The sequence below is a fragment of the Sphaerodactylus townsendi genome, linkage group LG16, assembly GCF_021028975.2.
Source record: "Sphaerodactylus townsendi isolate TG3544 linkage group LG16, MPM_Stown_v2.3, whole genome shotgun sequence".
In the NCBI taxonomy this organism is placed as follows: domain Eukaryota; kingdom Metazoa; phylum Chordata; class Lepidosauria; order Squamata; family Sphaerodactylidae; genus Sphaerodactylus; species Sphaerodactylus townsendi.
In genome coordinates, this window is record NC_059440.1 from 11,896,177 (window position 1) to 11,916,994 (window position 20,818).

General features: G+C 46.1%; 1 protein-coding gene and 1 long non-coding RNA gene across 2 annotated transcripts in view; one reads left to right on the forward strand and one right to left on the reverse strand.

Moving 5' to 3' along the window:
• The first annotated feature begins 4,307 nt into the window (after positions 1 to 4,307).
• On the forward strand, positions 4,308 to 5,544 carry LOC125445866. Its single transcript, XR_007246340.1, has 2 exons — positions 4,308 to 4,440; positions 4,673 to 5,544. It is a non-coding gene; the product is annotated as an uncharacterized LOC125445866 (long non-coding RNA).
• Positions 5,545 to 6,609: 1,065 nt separating this feature from the next.
• Positions 6,610 to 20,818, reverse strand: part of GALNT17 (polypeptide N-acetylgalactosaminyltransferase 17) — a 206,986-nt gene continuing 192,777 nt past the window's right edge. Inside the window, exons 8-11 of the mRNA XM_048519282.1 lie at positions 18,453 to 18,590; positions 15,834 to 15,929; positions 12,869 to 13,036; positions 6,610 to 9,938 (exon numbers count right to left, since the gene is read on the reverse strand). Coding sequence (XP_048375239.1) covers positions 9,810 to 9,938; positions 12,869 to 13,036; positions 15,834 to 15,929; positions 18,453 to 18,590 — 531 coding nt within the window. The 3' untranslated portion in view covers positions 6,610 to 9,809. The remainder of the gene's footprint in view (positions 9,939 to 12,868; positions 13,037 to 15,833; positions 15,930 to 18,452; positions 18,591 to 20,818) is intronic.

The window sequence follows — 20,818 nt, forward strand, 5'->3', positions numbered from 1 at the left end:
CCAAACACATAGCAGACTGGAGCTTTATTTCTTTCAGACATTCCCATAACATATCAGTTAATGCAACTTTAATTTTCAAAAGAAGGTCCTGCTACTTATTGTTACTCCGATGATGTTTGGGGGATTTCACAGAAGCGACGCCGCAGGGCCGAAAGTGGCCAACGTGCGCGTTTCCGTCTTCGGGAGGTGGGACTTCCGGTCAGCCTGGTGCTCTGCACTTGACGTGGAGTCACATGTAGTAGTCTTCGTCTTTATTTATTTATGGCCACAGGGTAATACCGTTGAATCAAAGACACCAAGTTCCAGGAAAATAAAATGGGAGACACCCAGAAATAATAGCATTATGAACTTGCTATGAAAACATTTGGATAAATCAAAGGAAAACAGAGTTGATCAATCAACCTGTTTCAGTCCAAAATCAGTTTTGAAAAGGTGACCATATTAGTGATTACAACAAAAATAAAACCCAAGTTTTAATTACACAGGCCAAGAAATTAAATAAAGCAAACCGAGTTCCAGAGAAATGAAATGGGAGACATTCAAGAATAATAAAATTGCTATTAAAACATTTAGAGAAATATAAGGAAAACATAATAAAACTAAATTAAATCCAAAAACGTTTCTTAAATAGAACAATATTAGTTTAAAAAAACAGAACACTGAGAGGGCTTTCCGTCACTATTACATTTGTAAGACGATGGTGCAACGGTTCAGCCAAACAGACTCAAGACACTTGGCTAAGATGATGGAGAGGATTTTCATATCTACATTTGTTAGTGAGACAAGCTTGCACATAAAATGAAATCTTTTCAAGGCTTTAACAACCATGAAATATGAGCTTCTTCTATTGTTTATTATGGTAAAGAAACCAAGCCCTGTCTGTGTGTAAATACACTAAACAGTATAGGAGATCGATTGTAATATAAATATTTTATATTCTGCTGGGTAACTATCAGGCCTATCAGGTTTATTTAGTTGCAAGCTCTTGGGGAAAAAAATGTGGGATTGCTGAATGCTTGAAAAAGCCAGTATTGTTTGGACAAAGATCAGGTGATGGGCATCGGCAGGACGCTGGATTCCCCCACTGAATAGACCAGGAGGACGTTGGGTGAGCTTGCTTAGGATCCTGAAATCTCTGCCAGTCTGACTATTATATGCATTAAAAAGACAAAGGACATTCAGCAGTGTCCAGAAAAACTACTTGCAACATTTCTGTCAAATATTTCACATGCAACACATTCCCAGAATGCATATTTTTCTAAAAAAAACCCACACACGCAGCCCAATCATCTATTTTTTTATAGTTAATTTCAAAACATTGCTATCTATTCCTGAAGAAAAAGTCAGAATATTATTTTGCTCTAGGAATATTATATGTGCTCTAAGAACGAGAGAGAGAGAGAGAGAGAGACTTTTTCAAATCACTATTGGGAGAAGATTCTTGGATTGATGGCAGATTTGTTTTAGCTCTAGCAGGAAAATGAGTACATATTTGATAGAGATTTAGTAAAAAAATTGCAGAGCTTTCAAAAGCTTTCTTTTTTTGGATTGGTCAGAATCTACTTCTTTCTCTTCCGTTCATATTCCTCGGGAATCAGCTTTTTCAGCCATACTGCAACGACATGGGTTTTGTATGTGCAGACATCATAATCTCTAAGCATAACTTTGTGTGTGTTGAATAGGACCTCATCTTCGTTTTCACCAGCAGAAAAGCCAATGGTATCCACCCTTTTTTAAATTCTACAATTCTCTGAAATTGAAATAATACACACCTTCAGGGATAAATGTAGGCCATAAAACAGACATGGAACCATCAACATGGAATATTAAGAATTTGCTCACCGTTATCATGTTCACCCTGCCTACATATTCATACTATATATATTTTTTGCTAGTGCAGGAAACAAACATTTGATTGGAGTTTCCTAAGGGAAGTCCACTTTTTTATTGGGAAGGTTTGATTTTGAAAATGAGCGTGTGATGTTTCACACTGCACGGCCATGTGTCCAAGAAGAAAAGGCAGGGTAGAAATTAGATAGATAATAATAATTTTATAAATTGCTCTTTGGTGTTGTTGGTGCTCATTTAAACTGCACTGAATTATCATTAAAGGTTTTCATAGCCGTTGTGGCAATTTTTGCTCCTAACATTTCGACTGCGTTTATGGCTGGCATCTTCAGCGGCACATCACGGTAAGATGTGTCCCATCATGCTGTGAAATGCCTCTAAAAATCCCAGCCATAGACAGGTGTGAAATGTGAAGAGCAAAAACTACTAGACCATGACAGCACAACCCGGAAAACCCATAAACACAGCCTGCGTTGAATTAATTTGCTGAAAGCTTTGGAGTTGGAGATTCTCCAAAGCGGGCTGAAAGTGAAGCCGCTGAATCCCAAAGCTTTGTTGGCACTGGTGGAATATTGAGACCTTTGGGACAATTTTTAGACACTTTGCTGTGCTGTGGGGGTGGGGCTCAATGGCAGCGGCCATCGGGACGGTGGGGGGAAGGGGGCTACTGCTGCCGGCGGGGCCTTTTTGTCAGGAGCAGAGGGAGGAGCACCTCCCACGGAGGCGGGGCTTGGCCTCCACCCGAAGCCAATGACCGGAACCCCTCCCTTCCTCCCCGTCGCCTCCGAGATGATGAGGACCGAGAGAGCGCGCCGATTGGGCCGCCAGCCTTCCTCCTCCTCCTCCTTCCGCTTGATTGGCGGGGGGAGGGCGTGAGCGAAGCGGCCGGCGGGGTGGAGGAGGAGGAGGCCCTTCTGCAGGCCCCGACACGCCACAACCTCGACCTGCGGTCTCGTGCGAAGGCGAAGCTCCCAGAAGCTCCATTGGCGATGAGTGCCAAGGCCCCGAGAAGCGCTTTTCATTGAGTTGCCTTCGCACAAGACCGCAGGTCTAGGTTGTGGCGTGTCGGGGCCTCTTTGGCCCTAAGAAGCCCCTTTGGCGAGGGGAGCCAAAGGGCGCTTCTTAGATCGCCGCCTTCGCGCGAGACCGCTCGTGGATGTTATGGGGTGATTCCGCTATCTTCCCGAGCCTCTTGGAGCTGGCAGCCCATTTGGACAACGGAGCCGAAAGCGCCTAGAGCGGCGTTTCTGAGGCGCCGCCTTCGCACGAGGCCGGACGTCGAGGTTGTGGCGTGTCGGAGCCTCTTTGGGCAGCGGAGCCGCTGGGGACTCTGCTGCTGCCCTCCGGTGGCCAAAGTCATTAATTACAAGCGCCAACCTCCCCCCCCCCCCCATTCCATCTCCGGACCACGCAGAATTTCTCAGGTTACACTTACACGACTATAGTCATAATTCTCATAGTTAACCAGAGAGCTTTCTCAGCGTTGATCTCCGAGTCCGAGAGCGTTGTAACGCTTTCAGAGATTCCCCAAAGCAACGCTTTCTGAGAACGTGGTATCGCTTCCTGCCGAGATCTCCGTGATGAGAGCGTTGCAACTCTTTCTGAGAGCGCGACAACGCGTTGCAGCTCTTTCTGAGAGAGAAATAACGCGTTGTGAGAGCGCTGTAACTCGTCCAGAGAACGCAATAACGTTTCTGAGAGCGTGATAACTCGTTCTGAGAGAGAAATAACGCTTCAGACAGCGTGATAACTCTACTGCGAGCGAAATAACTCTTCAAAACAGCGTGATAATCCCCCCCCCCCCGAGAGAAATAACGCTCTTAGAAAGCGTCACAAAACGCTCTCAGAAAAGCGTTGCTTTGGGGAATCTCTGAAAGCGTTACAACGCTCTCGGACTCGGAGATCAACGCTGAGAAAGCTCTCTGGTTAACTATGAGAATTATGACTATAGTCGTGTAAGTGTAACCTGAGAAATTCTGCGTGGTCCGGAGATGGAATGGGGAGGGGGGGGGGAGGGAGGTTGGCGCTTGTAATTAATGACTTTGGCCACCGGAGGGCAGCAGCAGAGTCCCCAGCGGCTCCGCTGCCCAAAGAGGCTCCGACACGCCACAACCTCGACGTCCGGCCTCGTGCGAAGGCGGCGCCTCAGAAACGCCGCTCTAGGCGCTTTCGGCTCCGTTGTCCAAATGGGCTGCCAGCTCCAAGAGGCTCGGGAAGATAGCGGAATCACCCCATAACATCCACGAGCGGTCTCGCGCGAAGGCGGCAGTCAGGGTGGCGTGGTCCAGGGGAGGGACGGGGGGCAGGGGGTTCGAGCACGATGAAGCTGATTCTGCCGATCAGGACGTGGAGGGGGGGGGGCGTTTGAAGCCAATGACGGGAGCCCCCCCTTCCTCCCCGTCGCCTCCGGGATGACGAAAGCCGAGAGAGTGCGCCGATTGGGCCGCCGCCCTTCTCCTCCTCCTCCTCCCGCTTGATTGGCCGGCGGGGCCGTAAACCGGAAGCGTCGAGAGGCGCCCCGTGAGCGGAGTGGCGGGCGGGGAGGAGTAGGAGGCCTTTCTGCAGGATCGTCTGCTACTGCTGCTGCTGGAGGTTCGTCGTCGCTGGGGTGACTCTGGCCGCCCTCCCTCCCTCGCTGGCCCTGATGGACGGGGTGGGGCTGTCACTGGAGGAGGGAGGTCTGGGGGGGGGGGGCGATATGTCCGTCGCTTGCAGGGGGGTAGGAGGAGGGGGCAGCTGCTGGGGAGGCGGAGGGCGGGGAGTTCTGGTCCCGGGAATGGGAGGCCTGGGGCTGATCTTGTCCGCCCCTTTGTTCACTCCACAGGAGGAGGCGGACTGGACAAAGGCTCGCTGCTGCTGCTGCTCTTCTTCTCTGGGAGACCCCTGCACGGCCCTCCGTGTTTGCTTGTTTAATATTGTGAGACCTTGTGAGAGAGCTAGCTGGTGTAGTGGTTAAGAGCTGGTGGATTCTCATCTGGAGAACCGGGTTTGTTTCCCCACTCCTACATTCCTGCTGGGTGACCGTGGACTAGTCACAGTTCTCTCCTAACTCTCTCAGCCCCACCTACCTCACAGGGTGTCTGTTGTGGGGAGAGGAGGGGAAAGGGGTTTGTAGACCACCTCGAATCTCCTTACAGGAGAGAAAAGTGGGGTATAAATCCAAACTGTTCTTCTTCCTGCGTATGCAATAGCATGATATAGAACTCAAAATCACTGTTTGGGCTCCAGAGAGCAGATCGCTCCAGATCAGCGTATCAGTTATTCTGTTACACAAATGGCCCTTCGTAGACAACCTATTTGTTGATCTCCTGCTGTGAAATTTGGCATCGTTTGGCTCTTTTACTGTAAAAAGTTGCAGACCTCCCCATCTTCTGCCTATTCCCAGGCCATGTTTGACACCCCTGTATTGACTTATCACACCCGGTCTTGAACTTTCTGAGCAAGCAACAAGAAAGAACACTTCACAAATGAAACAGCTGCGCATATTGAGAGCCTACCAGCTGCCCATAGACCCTCCTATGTGTGACATTGTGTGAATATGGGCAATGCATGTATTTACCATACTTGTACATCTCTGGTAATCTAGAACTGACCATTGCATTCCTTCCCCCCCCCCCCCCCCCGAGTTCACACTTATGTATACTGAGGCTGTGTGTACACGATAATTACTCAAATACACAATATGATAATGGTACATATTGGGAGCATCACTCTCCAAGTTGGTCGGCTCTTGAAGTTGGATCAAGCCAGCTTTCTCACTCGGTCTCACACAAGGCCCTTCTCGAATATTAATTTATTTACTTCATTGACCATAATTCACCATTCACATTGAAACTCAGGGCTGATTACACCATGCAAATTGACGCCATTGGTAGGATGATACATCTAATAAGCAATGTAATTGGACTACGACTGGAGGAATTTGAAACGAAGCTGTCATCTGAGCAAGCACCTATTAAACACGACATGTTAGCAATGCAGAGCATGGTATTATATAAGTAAAGACAAAGCATTTTCCTGGGCCAGTTGGGGATGAAGAAGAAGAAGAAGAGTTGGATTTATATCCCCCCCTTTCTCTTCTGTAAGGAGACTCAAAGGGGCTTACAGGCTCCTTTCCCTCCTCCCCACAACAAACACCCTGTTAGGTGGGTGGGGCTGAGCGAGCTCCGAAGAACTGTGACTAGCCTGAGATCACCCAGCTGGCATGTGTTGGGAGTGCACAAGCTAATCTAGTTCACCATATAAGCTTCCACAGCTCAAGTGGCAGAGCGGGGAATCAATCCCTGTTCTCCAGACTGGAGTGCACCTGCTCTTAACCACTATTAAAATGACTGTAGTTTGTAAAATGCCAGGAGACTGGGAGCCAGCATGGTGTGGTGGTTAAGAGTGGTGGTCTCTAATCTAGAGAACCAGGTTTGATTCCTCATTCCTCCACATGGAGTCTGCTGGGTAATCTTGGGCCAGTCACAGTTCTCTCCAAACTCTCTCTGCCCCACCAACCTCAAAAAATGTCTGTTGCAGGGAGAGGAAGGGAAGGAGTTTGTAAGCTGCAAACTCCAGTTCTGTACCCCTTTTCTTGAGACTCCTTAGTGCACAAGCTAATCTGGTTCACCAGATAAGCCTCCACAGCTCAAGTGGCAGAGCAGGGAATCAAACCCAGTTCTCCAGATTAGAGTGCACCTGCCCTTAACCACTACACCACGCTTTACTTGAGGAAAGCAAAGGATTCCTGATGTACAAATGACGAGACCACGCTTCAGCTAGCACGTTTGCTAAAATTTATTGTAGTAGATGGTGAACAGGAAACAAAATTACATCAACAGCCCCCACTGACACTCACTGCAAATTAGCAAATTCAGGACAAGATGTGAAACAGATTGAAGTGAAAAGGGCAGAGGTGGGAAATGAAGGGGAAGGACGCCCAGCTAAGCTTGTTGAATCAAACAAAACTTGGATATAAAAGGGAGGGGGGATATGTACTTTTCTGGCTTGACAGTTTCATGAAACCCCCACTACCAGTTTTTCTCATAAAACCAACAGTTCCCCTCTTGCATACAGGGAGCCACACTCCTCCCAAACACCGCCAAATCAGAGCCCACTCAACCACGCATCAGACCCCCATAGTTAAAAGGGTGCTCCTCTCTTTGCACTCTCGAAAGAGCAGCACAGACGTCATGGTAACTTGTAGGCTGGATGAGACAGACTACTGACACATTTTCCCATAGTAAAGACGAGGAAGTAAACATATGGAATATATTAAGAACGCCGTCTTGGATCCAGCGATCTGCAAGTGGAAATTTACAAGATCTCTTACAACACCTAGCACCCCACTAGTGCCCAGAATCTGTGTGCATACCTTGTGCGAGCGGATAAACAGGTAGAGGGCGGCATGAGGTTGTTGTTTTTTTTCACAGTTACGGTGGTGTAAGTCCCCTAACGCGTCTGGAAACCTTCCGGGAGGGTCCGAGTCGTTAACCTGCGAACACTGAATATTGTTTTGCTGCTCAGGGTTTCAACAAGACAGACGGCCCCAGGTTCTAATTCTCCCCCAGAATCTCCCAAAAATATTCTGCCCTGGTGGGATCCTAAGATACTGTGTATGTAGAGATGAGTAGATTTTGCTGCATTTCCTTAGCTGGAGTATTTGTGCTGGGGGCACAACGGACCATAGCGTTTAGTTCTTATGCATTCCGCCCCCAAACTTCTGTGCTACTCGTTCGTGTGAATAAATCTCTGCAAAATGGCAGGCTTCCTATAACTGTGTTTCACTGCATTGATTTGGGGTGGGGGTGGGGTTCATTTTATGCCCCCAGTGAGGACCCAAAGCAGCTTACCACATTTCCCCTTGCCTCCGTTTATGCTCACAACAAACCCGAGAGGGTACGACTGGCCCAAAAGACACCCAGCAAGTGCAGAGGGGAACTGAACCCGGCTCTTCCAGATCCTACTTGGACACTCTAGCCACCACTAGCTAGCTCTCTGTGGTTACCCCAATATAATCACTTAATTAGCCTTCGACAGGATGAATCTTTACAACTTCCCAATAATAATAACAACAACTGTATGTTTGCTAGGTTGCAAATGACTCAGGATGGTGGGTTTTTCAAGGCCAGAGGCCTTCCTCTGCATAGCAACCCCAGTCTTCCTCAGTGGCCTCCCATCCAAGTACTAACCAAGATCGACTTGGCTTAGCTTGCAACTCTGAGACGCTCAGCCTATGCAAGGCTATTTGAGCTGTCCCCATCACCAAGTCAAACCAAATGCAGAGGTACTAAGAAAGAATGGACTTCCCTGCTCCATTTCTTTCCTGTTCTGGAATCGCACTCCTCCTAGTAATGTCAATTCCAGAGTTACAGCATGCATAGAACGTCCGTTCCTTGACATCCTGTCCCGTTCCTGTTCTACAGCAGCACTGTGTGCAAAGCACCTTGATAAAACACCGCCAAAAAATGATTCTTTTTGTGTGGTACTTCACTCATGTGCATCTGTGCTGCTGTGTATTAAAACAAACAAACAAAAGAATCTGGATATAACTGTACATTTGAAGTTCCCTTGATACAGCTATTCTGGTTTGTTGTTCTCAAAGGTCTTTGAACACCCTTTGAGGTGCTACTTGCAGTCCTTTGATGGAAGATGGGAGGGATCGGACACATCAAGACCGCTATTTCACATTAAGATGGTTATTCTGCATTCTTTTATCAATCCACCCATCATTAATAGGGAGGAAAGGAGATAAAATCCAATCAAGTTATATCAACGTACATCTACAAGTATCATGTACAAACTCTGGAAAAAAAATTAGAACCACTCAGAATTCCAAATGCATGTGCTTTCACTCATGTTGAAAACAAAGAGCTTTCCCATGTTCTCATTGTCCTCGCTTCTAAGTTGATGCTTTCTTTGGAAGGGTGTGTATTTGTGTGTGTGTGTGTGTCAATTTTGCATATTTTTGCTCCCTCTAGTGGTTGATAGGATTTCACACAGGTTTAAATCCAGCATATCTCCCTGCAGATTTAAACTGCGGGTTTTTATGCTGGATTATTCCATCAAACCTGGCATTTTCCTCATCCGTCAATGGTTAAAGGACAGGGATGTAATAAAATAGTCCACAACAACAAATAGTAATACATTTCCAACAAGTAAAATGGGATTTTTCAGTCTGAAGCACATCACACAAATTAACATTTCTTTAAAAAGAAAAGTTTTTCTGAGCCATTACGCTTACAAAACCAAGCAAACCCAAAATTAATCGTGTGGCTCCAGTGTTGGGGGGCAAGCGAGTCTTCATGAAAATATTCCTTGTCAAAAATAGTGCACTCTCTTGTTAAGAATGGCAAAAGGATGAACAAAATGCACATAGAAGCAGGTTTGTCATTCTGCACACGATTGACGTTGTTGGGAGAGGGAATTTCTGTTCTTTGTGAGAATCCAACAACTGTGCAAGGGAAAAAAGGTTTTCTTTTTCCCCACACGTCTTCCTGAAATGTACTTTTAGAAGTTCAGGTTTCCCGTAGGATTTTCAAAGCTTCACCATCGGTTTGGAAGAAGACTGGAAAAGTGAGTTTCTAAATGATCCTTCAACAGCCTTTGACAGGATGTGTATATCGCATGGTCGCCTAACTTGCTGAATATTCCGGTTTTAAGAAAGCCAAGGTTTATCTCGGATCCTCTCGTACCATTTCCTGGTCCTTCAATTGAAAGTCAGCCCGTCTTCCTTAGCATCGCATGCCAAAAAGAAACTCTAAATATGTGAGAGAGAAAGCTGTGGAACTGGAAGCCAGCTGAAACCAGCCGAGAAAAGTTAAGAAAAGTTCAATAAATAAAAGTTAAAAAAAAAAATTAATTTGTCTTCACTTCCCTTAAAACCCGTCCCTGATAATGTGAACAGAGCGGAGAGTTTGTTTCGAAATGTCCTTTCTGAGCGTTCAGTTTCATTAGTTCCTCAGTAAAGGGCAAACTTTTCACTTGATGAAATTTTTAATTGTCCACCTTTGTCCTGTGCAGCTGCGAAGTATAAGATCCATACCCGAAAGGCCTTTGTTTTCCACTTCCAAACAGCGTCCTGTCCCTTTATTGATAATTGCCCCATTCTAAAATTAAAAACAAGACAAAAACAGAGATACAGTCAAAGGATGTTGTTGACATTTTGCAATACCTGGGACAGGGAGCTGACTGGGGGCGTGGACCAAGGTGATCAGATCCCCAGAGAGAAATAAGACTTCAAGTTGTTTACAGACTCTGGCAGCATTTGCCAATAACAAAACCACAACTGTATTGTCGAAGGCTTTCACAGCCGGAATCACTGGGGTGCTGTGTGGTTTCCGGGGCTGTATGGCCATGTTTTAGCAGCATTCTCTCCTGACGTTTCGCCCGCATCTGTGGCTGGCATCTTCTATCAGATCCTCTAAAGATGCCAGCCACAGATGCAGGCAAAACGTCAGGAGAGAATGCTGCTAGAACACGGCCACACAGCACCCCAAAACCACAACCAATAACAAGTAGAATCCTGCCCCTGGGCCAGCAGTCAGGAATTCTGGGAGCTCACCTAATTTCAAGCAGGATGTTGCATACGTGAATCACCCTGAACCAGTGGTGGCGAACCTTTGGCACTCCAGATGTTATGGACTACAATTCCCATCAGCCCCTGTCAGCATGGCCAGTTGGCAGGGGCTGGCAGGGGCTGATGGGAATTGCAGTCAATAACATCTGGAATGCCAAAGGTTTGCCACCACGGCCCTAAACAGATAGATCCCATGTTCCAGAATTTCTTTTTGTGCTGCAATTCTTTAGAATTAAAAATGAGGTCCAGCATTATATCATGTGCTGTTTGCCATGATTTTGTTAATCTGCATTTTCTCCATTACCCAAGTCCCTCGTCTGTTGTCGAAAGGCCACGCTGTTGTGACTGCAACATGCAACTCCATCAAATTCTTTTGATGCACTGTTTTTATGGAGTGCCCTTGTTTCCCTGTGCATAGTTAGAACACCACCCACACAAAAGAGGCTTGAAGCATCAGTGTGCGTAATCACCCCAAGACTGCTCCCGCCCCCAGGATTTACAAATACAGACATGCAGATTAGGAAGCAGAAAGGGGAAAATGGATGAAAATGAACCAAAAACTTGCAAGAAACTGTACTTCCACTGTGTACAAAAGTAGGGATAAAGAGGACAACAGAGAATTGCTATTGTTTCAATTTTGCTTGGAAAACATGACCAATTATTTGGAAAATTCAAAATCTAGGGGCAAATTGCCACTGGGGCCCCCCCCCCCCCCCCGCCCGACTGTTTCTTTGCACAATGTTAGGCCCCCTCTGCACATGCAGAAAGCGCACCTGCACTTTCAATCCACTTTCACAATTGTTTGCAAATGGAGTTTGCTATTTCACACAGTAAAATTCAGCGGCACAGTGCACTTGAAGTGGATTGACAATGCATTATTCTGCATGTGCGGAAGGAGCCTTAGAGAAAATTGTCCCCTGGAGGGGTAAAATACAGGAAACATTTCTTAACATGTTATCCCAGAGATATTCCAGCCTTGGGCCTGGCCGGGTTGAACGCTCTGTCTAACAAACGCAGGGCCCTGTGGGATCTTAAGCAATTCCACAGGGCCTCCAAGATGGAGCTATTCCACCACACCTATGGTTAAGACGGCTGTCCTACTATCTGGCCTTTCCTCCCCCTCCTTTCTCTTCCCTTCCCCCTTTCATTTTATTTCTTTAGGATATGTTGTGTCATCCTATAGAATGCTACATCAAACCTCTTGGATTGAATAGCTGGATTGACTGGGATTATTGAAATGTTTTAAATATTTGTAGATGAATTTATGTTCTGTAGAGATGTTAAATTTAGCTTACAAGCTTCCCCCAAGTCCAGAAAGGGAGGGACAGCTTATTAAATCCAAATGAATGAATGAATGAATGAATGAATGAATGAATGAATGAATGAATGAATGAGAGGTCATGAGAAGCACAGCCAATTTTGCCCTGGCAATTATTGGAATTTGTCAGAATGGTCACATTACATCAAGGTGACCAGATGGTCACCTTTGTGAACCGAGACGGGCGGGTAGCCGGGTGGCTGCGCGTGCGCATGCGCGCACAGCCGTAGGAGCGCACTGCCTTCTGGGGCGCTCCCGTTTCAGGCAGGAAACAGGAACGCCCCAGAAGGCCATGCGCTCCTGCGGCTGCCTTGCGCCCCAGAAGGAAGTGCGGAAGCCTTCCAAAAATCAGGGCACTTGAAAAAACCCGCGGGACGTGGGACTAATTGTTTTAAGGCGGGACTGTCCCCCCAAAAGCGCGACGTCTGGTCAGCCTACGTTAAATGCATCAATGAGAAAACTGTTTCAGTATCTTGCAGTTTTGTATGTGAATCTGATATGCTGTGCAAGCGAAGTGCGTGTCTACTAACCCATTATTAACTGTAGACCCCTAGTCCATAATAAATCATCATCATTATTAGTTATGAACTTGGTAGAGAAACACTGTGAAAATTCTCTCTCTCTCCCTCCCCTAACATTCTCTTCTTCCCAGGCAAGGACATAGGTTCATACCCCTCCCATTACATGTCTGGCTTGCTTGAAAGAATGCATGGAATGAAACAGCTGGAAAGCCCTCAGTCACTGAACCTACCCCACATATCTATACCTGCATCACTGTTCCCAGGGCTCTACAAGTCCATAAGTGTGTAATAGCTGATCCCCGCCCCCCCTTTCCTTTGACTGGCACTCACCTGCTCTCAAAATTCCTTGCACCTTTTAGTCCCAGGCTACTTGGCTCCTCCCCCCATATCTGCCACCACCTTCTCGCTTGGTTAGGCTCATTCCGCACACGCAGAATAATGCACTTTCAAACTGCTTTCAGTGCTCTTTGAAGCTGTGAGGAATAGCAAAATCCACTTGCAAACAGTTGTGAAAGTGGTTTGAAAACGCATTATTTTGTGTGTGCGGAAAGGGCCTTAATTTCCAGGGTCACCCCACCCCTTCCAGTTTGGAAATGTAAAATTTTGCAGCTGCATCCAAACCTGTATGAAATTCCAGCGCTTATGGAGACTGCTCTTGACTTTCTCACAATCAAGGAGCTGAGGGGAATGGCTTTTCATGTTGTCCACCAGGCATCGGGTATCAGGCAAGAGAATCGTGGTCCCAAGAGCACCCAAGTGAAGAAATCCTTCTTTGGTGTAGCGGGCAAGCTGCAGGGAGATGGGAGAAAGAGACTCATCATGGATGGGTAACTTCTACAGTGTTTGTCTATCAGACGTTTGGAGTGGTTACGAATAAGTCTGCCCTTCCAAGCATCCGTTTTTTCCAGGGAACTGGTCTCTGTAGTCTAGAGATAAACTGTGATTCTGGGGGATCTCTAGGTCCCACCTGAAGGCTGGCATCTCTAATTCTGGCCTAGTTAAGATCTTCCCAGGTAAGTTCCTTAATCCAGTTAAACTGAGGGCAAAGAAGGAAGCTCTCCTGGGTCAACTGGTTCACAAGGTCACAACCCTTTTAAAAAAAGATGGCTGGTTAAGCGATTTTCAAAAATCCCAGGCTGAGAGAAATAAAACGGGGCCGACTCGTTTGGGGGTGGGACCTATGCAAAATCCCCCCCAATGGCGGGGATTACATGGTGTCCTACGCCAGTTATATTTTCCCTGTGCGGAATTGACCACTGAACTATCGGCACTGGGTTTAAAACTCTGTTTAATTGACCAACAGTTATTTTAGGGACACACAGTTACGCACTAACAGTGCAAATCTTCATTTCTTCCTTCTGCCGCCCCCCCCCCCCCCCCCCCCCCCCCCCCCCGCTGTTTGCTATGTAGCTGAATTTTTTTTTAGAGTTTCTGTGCAGCTAGGTAACCGTGAAGTGTTTAAAAAAAGAGTCACGGTGCCCATGATTAGAGGAGAAAGAAGACAATCCCCTGAAGTCCGACAAAGGGAAGAAATTAAAATTGGAAAGAGCAGGAAGAACGGCATGACATTGAGCTGGTTTGACAGGCAGCTGAAGGAAATGAGCTTCGGTGTGAAATTTTAAATTGAGAGCAGCAGATAGGAGGGAAAAAACCCCATTTAGTAAAAAATATTTCCATCTTCTTCTCACAGAATTTTTAAAGAAAATATATCAGTCTCCTGCCTTCTCATCTTCCCTTTTTGAGGAGGAGGTCAGGATTCCCTTTTTGTCCTCACAAGAATCCTGTGAGGTAGGAAAGGCGAAGAGAGAGAGTGGGTAGCCCAAGGAAGCCCTTTGAGTTTCAAAGGCGAGTGGGGATTGGAACTCAGGTTTCCCTAACCCTGACTCCAACATTCTAGCTAGCTTTGAAGAAAAAAGTTTACCATGGAAGCTCACAGGGAGACCAGGGGCCAATCACTATCTCTCAGCTTAACCTACCTCTGCCACAATAAAATGGCATAAGAGTGTTGTGTACTGGCTATAGGTCTTAATTGAGGAGAAAAGTGAGGTAGAAATATCTAAAATAATTAAAATACATCTAAGTAAAAGAAGAAGAAGAGTTGGATTTATATCCCCCCTTTCTCTCCTGTAATGAGACTCAAAGGGACTTATAAACTCCTTTCCCTTCCGCCATCCCACAACCAACACCCTGTGCCGTGAGTAGGGCTGAGAGAGTTCCGAAGAACTGTGACTTGCCCAAGGTCACCCAGCTAGCATGTGTTGGAGTGCACAAGCTAATCTAGTTCACCAGATAACTTTCCACAACTCAAGTGGCAGAGCGGGGAATCAAACCCGGGAAAACAATTCACTTTTTGTCCTGTGCTCTGCAGGCTGGCCCAGTCAGGTCTCCTTGTAGGCTTGCCAGCTCCAGACAGGAAACCACCTAGAGATTTTGAGGGTGGAGCCTGGGGAGGGCGGGGCTTGGAGAGGGGAGGGACTCAATGGGGTATAATGCCACAGTCTCCACCTTTCAAAGCACCCATTTTCTCCAGGGAACTGATCTCCACCACCTGAAGATTAGTTGTAACAGCAGGAGATCTTTGGCCATCATCTCCTGGAGGTTAGCAACCCTTTCACATTGGGAGCAATGTCCTCAGGTCTAGGTAATGAAGCTTAGAATCATAGAATCATAGAGTTGGAAGAGACCCCAAGGGCCATCAAGTCCAATCCCGCTGCCATGCAGGAACACACAATCAAAGCACTCCTGACAGATGGCCATCCAGCATCTGTTTAAAAACCTCCAAAGAGACTCCACCACACTCCGAGGCAGTGCAGTCCACTGTCCAACAGCCCTTACTTGACAGCGTCAACAAGAGCTGGCAACTTTAGTTCTTCATCACCGAAGAGTCAGTATGAAGTAATGGTTGGACTGTGCAGTCCCAAGTTCAAATGCCCTTCCCAAGACACAAACTGTATCTTTCTGAAGGAGAGAGGAAGATAAACCACCAGGGAAAATACCTGGATAAACTACCAGGGGAACACTTTCAACAGAGAATATTTATTTAAATATTAGTCCCTCCCCTTTGCCCTGACCAGGACAGCTCAGGCTAGTTTGATCTCATCAGATCACGCCAGCCAAGCTGGCTGATATTTGGATAGGAGACCACTAAGGGAGTACAGGGTTGCTATGCAGAGGCAGCCAATGGCAAACCACCTCTGAATGCCTTGAAAACCCGATGGGGTTGTAAGAAGTTCCATCCATCCATCCATCCATCCATCCATCCATCCATCCATCCATCCATCCATCCATCCATCCATCCATCCATCCATCCATCCATCCATCCATCCATCCATCCACCCACCCACCCACCCACCCTTCTCAAGGATATGAACCCGAACACTAAAATAGCTACAACTGTCATCCATTACAACAACTAAGTTCTGAGCATGCACCAACTGTTGGTACGGGTTTTGCTGCACATGCGCAAATAATGGCTGCTAACTATATTACAGCTTAGGCTCAAATATATTTTAACAACACTATGTCAGGTAGGAGCCTGGCATAGATATCTGGTATCCTTTTACTCTTGACTAATATGAATTCTAACCTGCGGGCCCCAGCCGTGGCATGGATACAGGATCGCTGTGTGGTTCTCCTGTGGTCCTTGGTCCAGGCAAACGTCTTTCACTTTGTTGTTGCGGAGCTGCAAGAGACCGAAAAGCAAAACAAATCCCGGCACGGTTCTTCAAAGAAATGCACATAACCAAATAGCTTGCAATGGCTGCTGTTAAAACTTAATAGGAATTTAATTGGTGTCTCAAAGTTTATGTTCCCTTCAAGGTATGTGTTTATCCATCTACTGGATTTCATGTATGCCCCTAAACCATTTTATTCAATTGCTCTGTTTTCAATCAAACACTTTTTTTGGGGGGGGAGGGGAAGGGAGGAACTATGGGAGTTGGAAGATTGCTGAGTCTTTTGAAATGGTAATCAGTGGAGAGCTCTTTTATGAAAAACACAGTCCCATTGTGACAAAACGGCAAAATATCCATTCATAAACAATGAGTTTAGAATGAAGGTGTCAAAATGTGACAACCATGGAAATTATTTAGTGGGGGTTAGTAGAATTCATTTGCTTAGGTTTGTTGCCAGGTTATTGAGCCAGAAGGTGATCAATTATTTCATTCTATAGCAGGTATCACATTTTACAGGTATCACATTTTACAGAGGGCCCAGGCTTGAAAGAGGTTATTTTCTAGATAATAATAATTTATTCATTTGCCATTTCTCTGGCACTCTTACTTGCCCCATTAGGGGAAACATAGGGAACATGCAGACAATTGGTATGGTATGAAAATTCCTGTTGGGTAAACTTTGGAAAACTTGGAAAAAGGACAAATGCATGGTGGTTGCAGATATATACATATATGCAGATATATACCCAGTATGTAAAACAAACTTGGCAGGTGGGACTGTCATACAAAACCCCAATTTAAGACTGCTGCAGTCTGAGGCTCATTCCACACATGCAGAATAATGCACTTTCAAACTGCTTTCAGTGCTCTTTGAAGCTGTGCGGAATAGCAAAAGCCACTTGGCAAACAGTGTGAAAGTGGTTTGAAAACGTATTATTTTGCGTGTGCGGAAGGGACCTGAGAGGAAGGCAGACCAAGAGTTCTATGTGGAGGCAACACTAACCATGGTTTTCTAGACCAGTAGTTATCTACTCGGCGTGTGAAGTCATAAAGCAAAAGATCAAGGAAAGAATGTCCCAGTAGCTGTACGTTTAGTGGCCCTTCTTGACCTAATAGGTACTTAATTCTAGTTTTGTATGGTCCAGTTTGTTCTCCTTTTTCATTTGCTCACAAAACACTTCAACAGTTGCATCAGACAACCTGTATGTTTTCCACAGAGGACAATATATCCCTCTGTGCCAACAACAATAATCAGGCAGCCATCTGTTGGCTATCCCATCTCTTAGGGTGGCCCATCTGGCATCAACCAGAGTCAGAACCCACCCTGTAGTGGTCCTGGCTCTACAGAATGGATTCCCGGAATAGGTGAGGGGGGGTCCCCTCTTTGGGGGTCTTCAGGAGCACTGCAAGGCCTGCCTGTTTGCAAAGGATTTCAAGGGGGTTCGAACAGCAAGCATCTTTTAAGGAGGAAGGGAGGGGGAAAATTTGGGGCTAGCTGTTTTATTTTGGGTTTAACTGAAAATGCTTTTAACTATTATTGTGAGTTGCCTTGAACATGAGAAATGTTTTCATACACAACTACTTGAAGAACAGCTCTGGAGAATGCATTTACAGGTCAGAAAAATGGCTCAAGAAGAGAAAAAAAAAAACCACTTCGTCCCATTGCCCCCATGGCTGCTGGCTCTGCCACACCTCCTCTCGACATGTTTATGCATGCCTCGGAGAACCAGAAGTCAGCCTGGTGATCTCTGAAGTCTTTTTCACCTGAAAGCTGAGGAGATAACAGATGGCAGCTTGGTGGCCCTGCCAGAACCGGGCTAGATACAAATCTTATCAGCAAAATGTCTGAAGGAAAGTGGACCACGAAAGATCAAGGACACTTTATTCCATAAAAATCTTTTCCTATATCGTTTGGGCATGAGTCGGACCATGAATGGCAACTTGGCGGGGATTAACAATACCACAGCTGCCATCTTGGCATGACAGGACCAGGGGCTGTATCCTTATGGACAAGAATGTACATCAAATACATCAAGGGCAAGGACAGGAGGCTCTTCATGGACACTCATCCCAAATCACAGGTCCGTCATCCTATTAAAAGGTATTTACTTTATGGTTTCGGTTAATCTGAGCAGTAAACAGGCCCACACATTTTATTTCCCCTTTCCCCAATCAGCATTTCTGTAATGACTGTTTATTATCAACATTGTTATTATGCCCTTGGTCCCCTCGTTTAATTCCTGACTGGACTGTTCGGCTCCTTGATCTATGATTTGGCAAAATGCCCATACATTAAAAAAAAAGCCAGAGAGATAAAAATGTAATCTGAGTCCGCCATGTGTCTCCACGCTCATTATGTTCAATATGGTACTTTGTGGCCAGCTTGGAACGGGCTTCTCTCCAGTATTTCCCCACAGAGCTCATTAGAAGCAGATCAGGAAAAAAAATCCTTTGGGTAAGACAGAAAATGGAATTCGAGTTTTCCAAAAGTTGACAACGTTCATTAAATTCAACACCGTGCTCTTAATTACCTCCCCGTATGCAACGGTGTTGTTATATCGCCTCATTTCCGGGTAGACGTGGTCCAAGTACCACTGGAAGCTCTTGCACTTCAAACTTTTCCTCAGTGCTTTTCTCTCAGAAACATCCCCTATATCAATTCCTGGATTCTGAAAGAGAGACACATTCATGCCATTTTGCCGTTGGAAAGACACTGCTTGAAATGCACTGATTTCCAGGGCTGTAGTCCATGAATCGTTAGACTAGATAAGAAAATATGAGCTGCCGTACTGAGTAAAGCCTCTACTGTGATCTATTATGACTGGCAGCTGATCTCCAGTGGCTCATTTTTGACCGAAGATGCCAAAGACTGAAGCTAGATCCTTCCGTATCCAAAGCAGATGCTCTCTCAATGAGCTCAAGCACAGGAAAGGGGACAGAGGTCCCGAAACAAAAGCAACAAAGAGGTCAACTACAAAGTTAAGACCTCGGCAAGGTGTGATCAAAATAGCCGCACGTAATCATAGAATCATAGAGTTGGAAGAAACCCCAAGGGCCATCAGGTCCAACCCCCTGCAATGCAGGAACACATAATTAAAGCACTCCTGACAGATAGCCATCGAGACTCTCTTTAAAAACCTCCAAAGTAGGAGATTCCACCACACTGCGAGGTAGTGCATTCCACTGTCGAACAGCCCTTACCATCAGGAATTCTTTTCCTGATGTTTAGGTGGAATCTCTTTTCCTTTACCTTGAACTTTCTTCATGTTGGTGAGGGAGCAAGCTTGTTTTCTGCGGCTCCAGAGACTAGGACCAGGAGTAACGAGTTCAAGGTGAAGGAAAAGAGATTCCATGTAAAATAAATATAACATATACATATGTTCATGCGACAATCACAACATTAAAAATGTGTCTCAAATACCACCACAATATGTCCCACCAACACTGAAAAATGTAATCAGTGGCTCAATAGTAACCATACCATAGGAGCTATGGGATGACATCAAAAATACCACTTAAATACACATGATACAGTTCAATCCACAAGGGGAAAAGGGAGCTAATGGAGTCTTGGCAGCAGCATGGGGTTAAGCTGATGTGTGTGCCCACTCCGCCAGCATAAGGGGCAAATGTGCTGATGGATGGGCATCTGGCAGTGGGGTGCTGCACAGCTGTGTGACCCCCAAACCTGGAAGCTGCTGTGTGCGGCAGCGTCCCTCCACTGCAGAAGCTTCTGCCAGCGAGGGTGAGCAAGGTCCACGGGTGTTCCCTGAGGTGGAGCTGACTTTAATTGGCTTCCACAGGGCTTTCAGCTCAGGAATCTCCCTATGCCACTTGGGGACTGTTGCCAAGTTTCAGTGTGGCGAAGTCCATCAGAAAGTAACAAGGGTTTTCCGGTCAGCTTGGGAGTTTTTTCAGTTTTCTTAGCTCCCCGTGCTGCCTCCGACCCCTTAAGAGGCAGCGAGAAACGACATCCCCCCACCCAATGGATTGCACTGTTAAGGTTACATAAATCTAAAAGTTGCATTCATTGCACAAGATGAGCTCTTGAGCCCTACTCATTTTGAAAAGCGATCTGTTTCAGTTTGCGCGAAACCTTGCCATCAATTAGAACCGAAATAAGCGCTTGCTGTGTTGCCACATAAATCTTGACTATCTGGTCATCTGACACATTGAAGGCAACTGGTTTTGGGGGAAAAACCTACTTAGATTGGAGCACCTTCCTTATGAGGAGAGGCTGCAGCGTTTGGGACTCTTTAGTTTGGAGAGGAGACGTCTGACGGGGGACATGATCGAAGTCTATAAAATTATGCATGGGGTAGAAAAATTTTCTCTCTTTCTCACAATACTAAAACCAGGGGGCATACATTGAAAATAATAATAATAAATAATAAAAGGAAACATTTATTCACGCAACGCGTGATTGGCGTTTGGAATATGCTGCCACAGGAGGTGGTGATGGCCACTAAACTGGATAGCTTTAAAAGGGGTTTGGACAGATTTATGGAGGAGAAGTCGAAATGCCTTAGCAGACCAGGTGCTCGGGAGCGGGAGCAGCCATTGCTTTCACATCCTGCATGTGAGCTCCCAAAGGCACTTGGTGGGCCACTGCGAGGAGCAGAGTGCTGGGCTAGATGGACTCTGATCTGATCCAGCAGGCTCTTTCCTATGTTCTTATGGGTCATCATTATCCCTCTTCACATTGCTACAATGGCAAGTGCTTTTGATTAATTCTTAGTCTAGGAGACGACTGTATAAGATAAGAACCACCTGTCTCTCACTGCTGGGTTACCTGCTCCTGTTTTTAGTTGTTCTCCCCTTTATGATGGGCCTTTTAATGAAATGATGGTGCCTCTGGTACAAGCCAGCTTGGTTCAGGGGGCCACCTAGTTGAGGG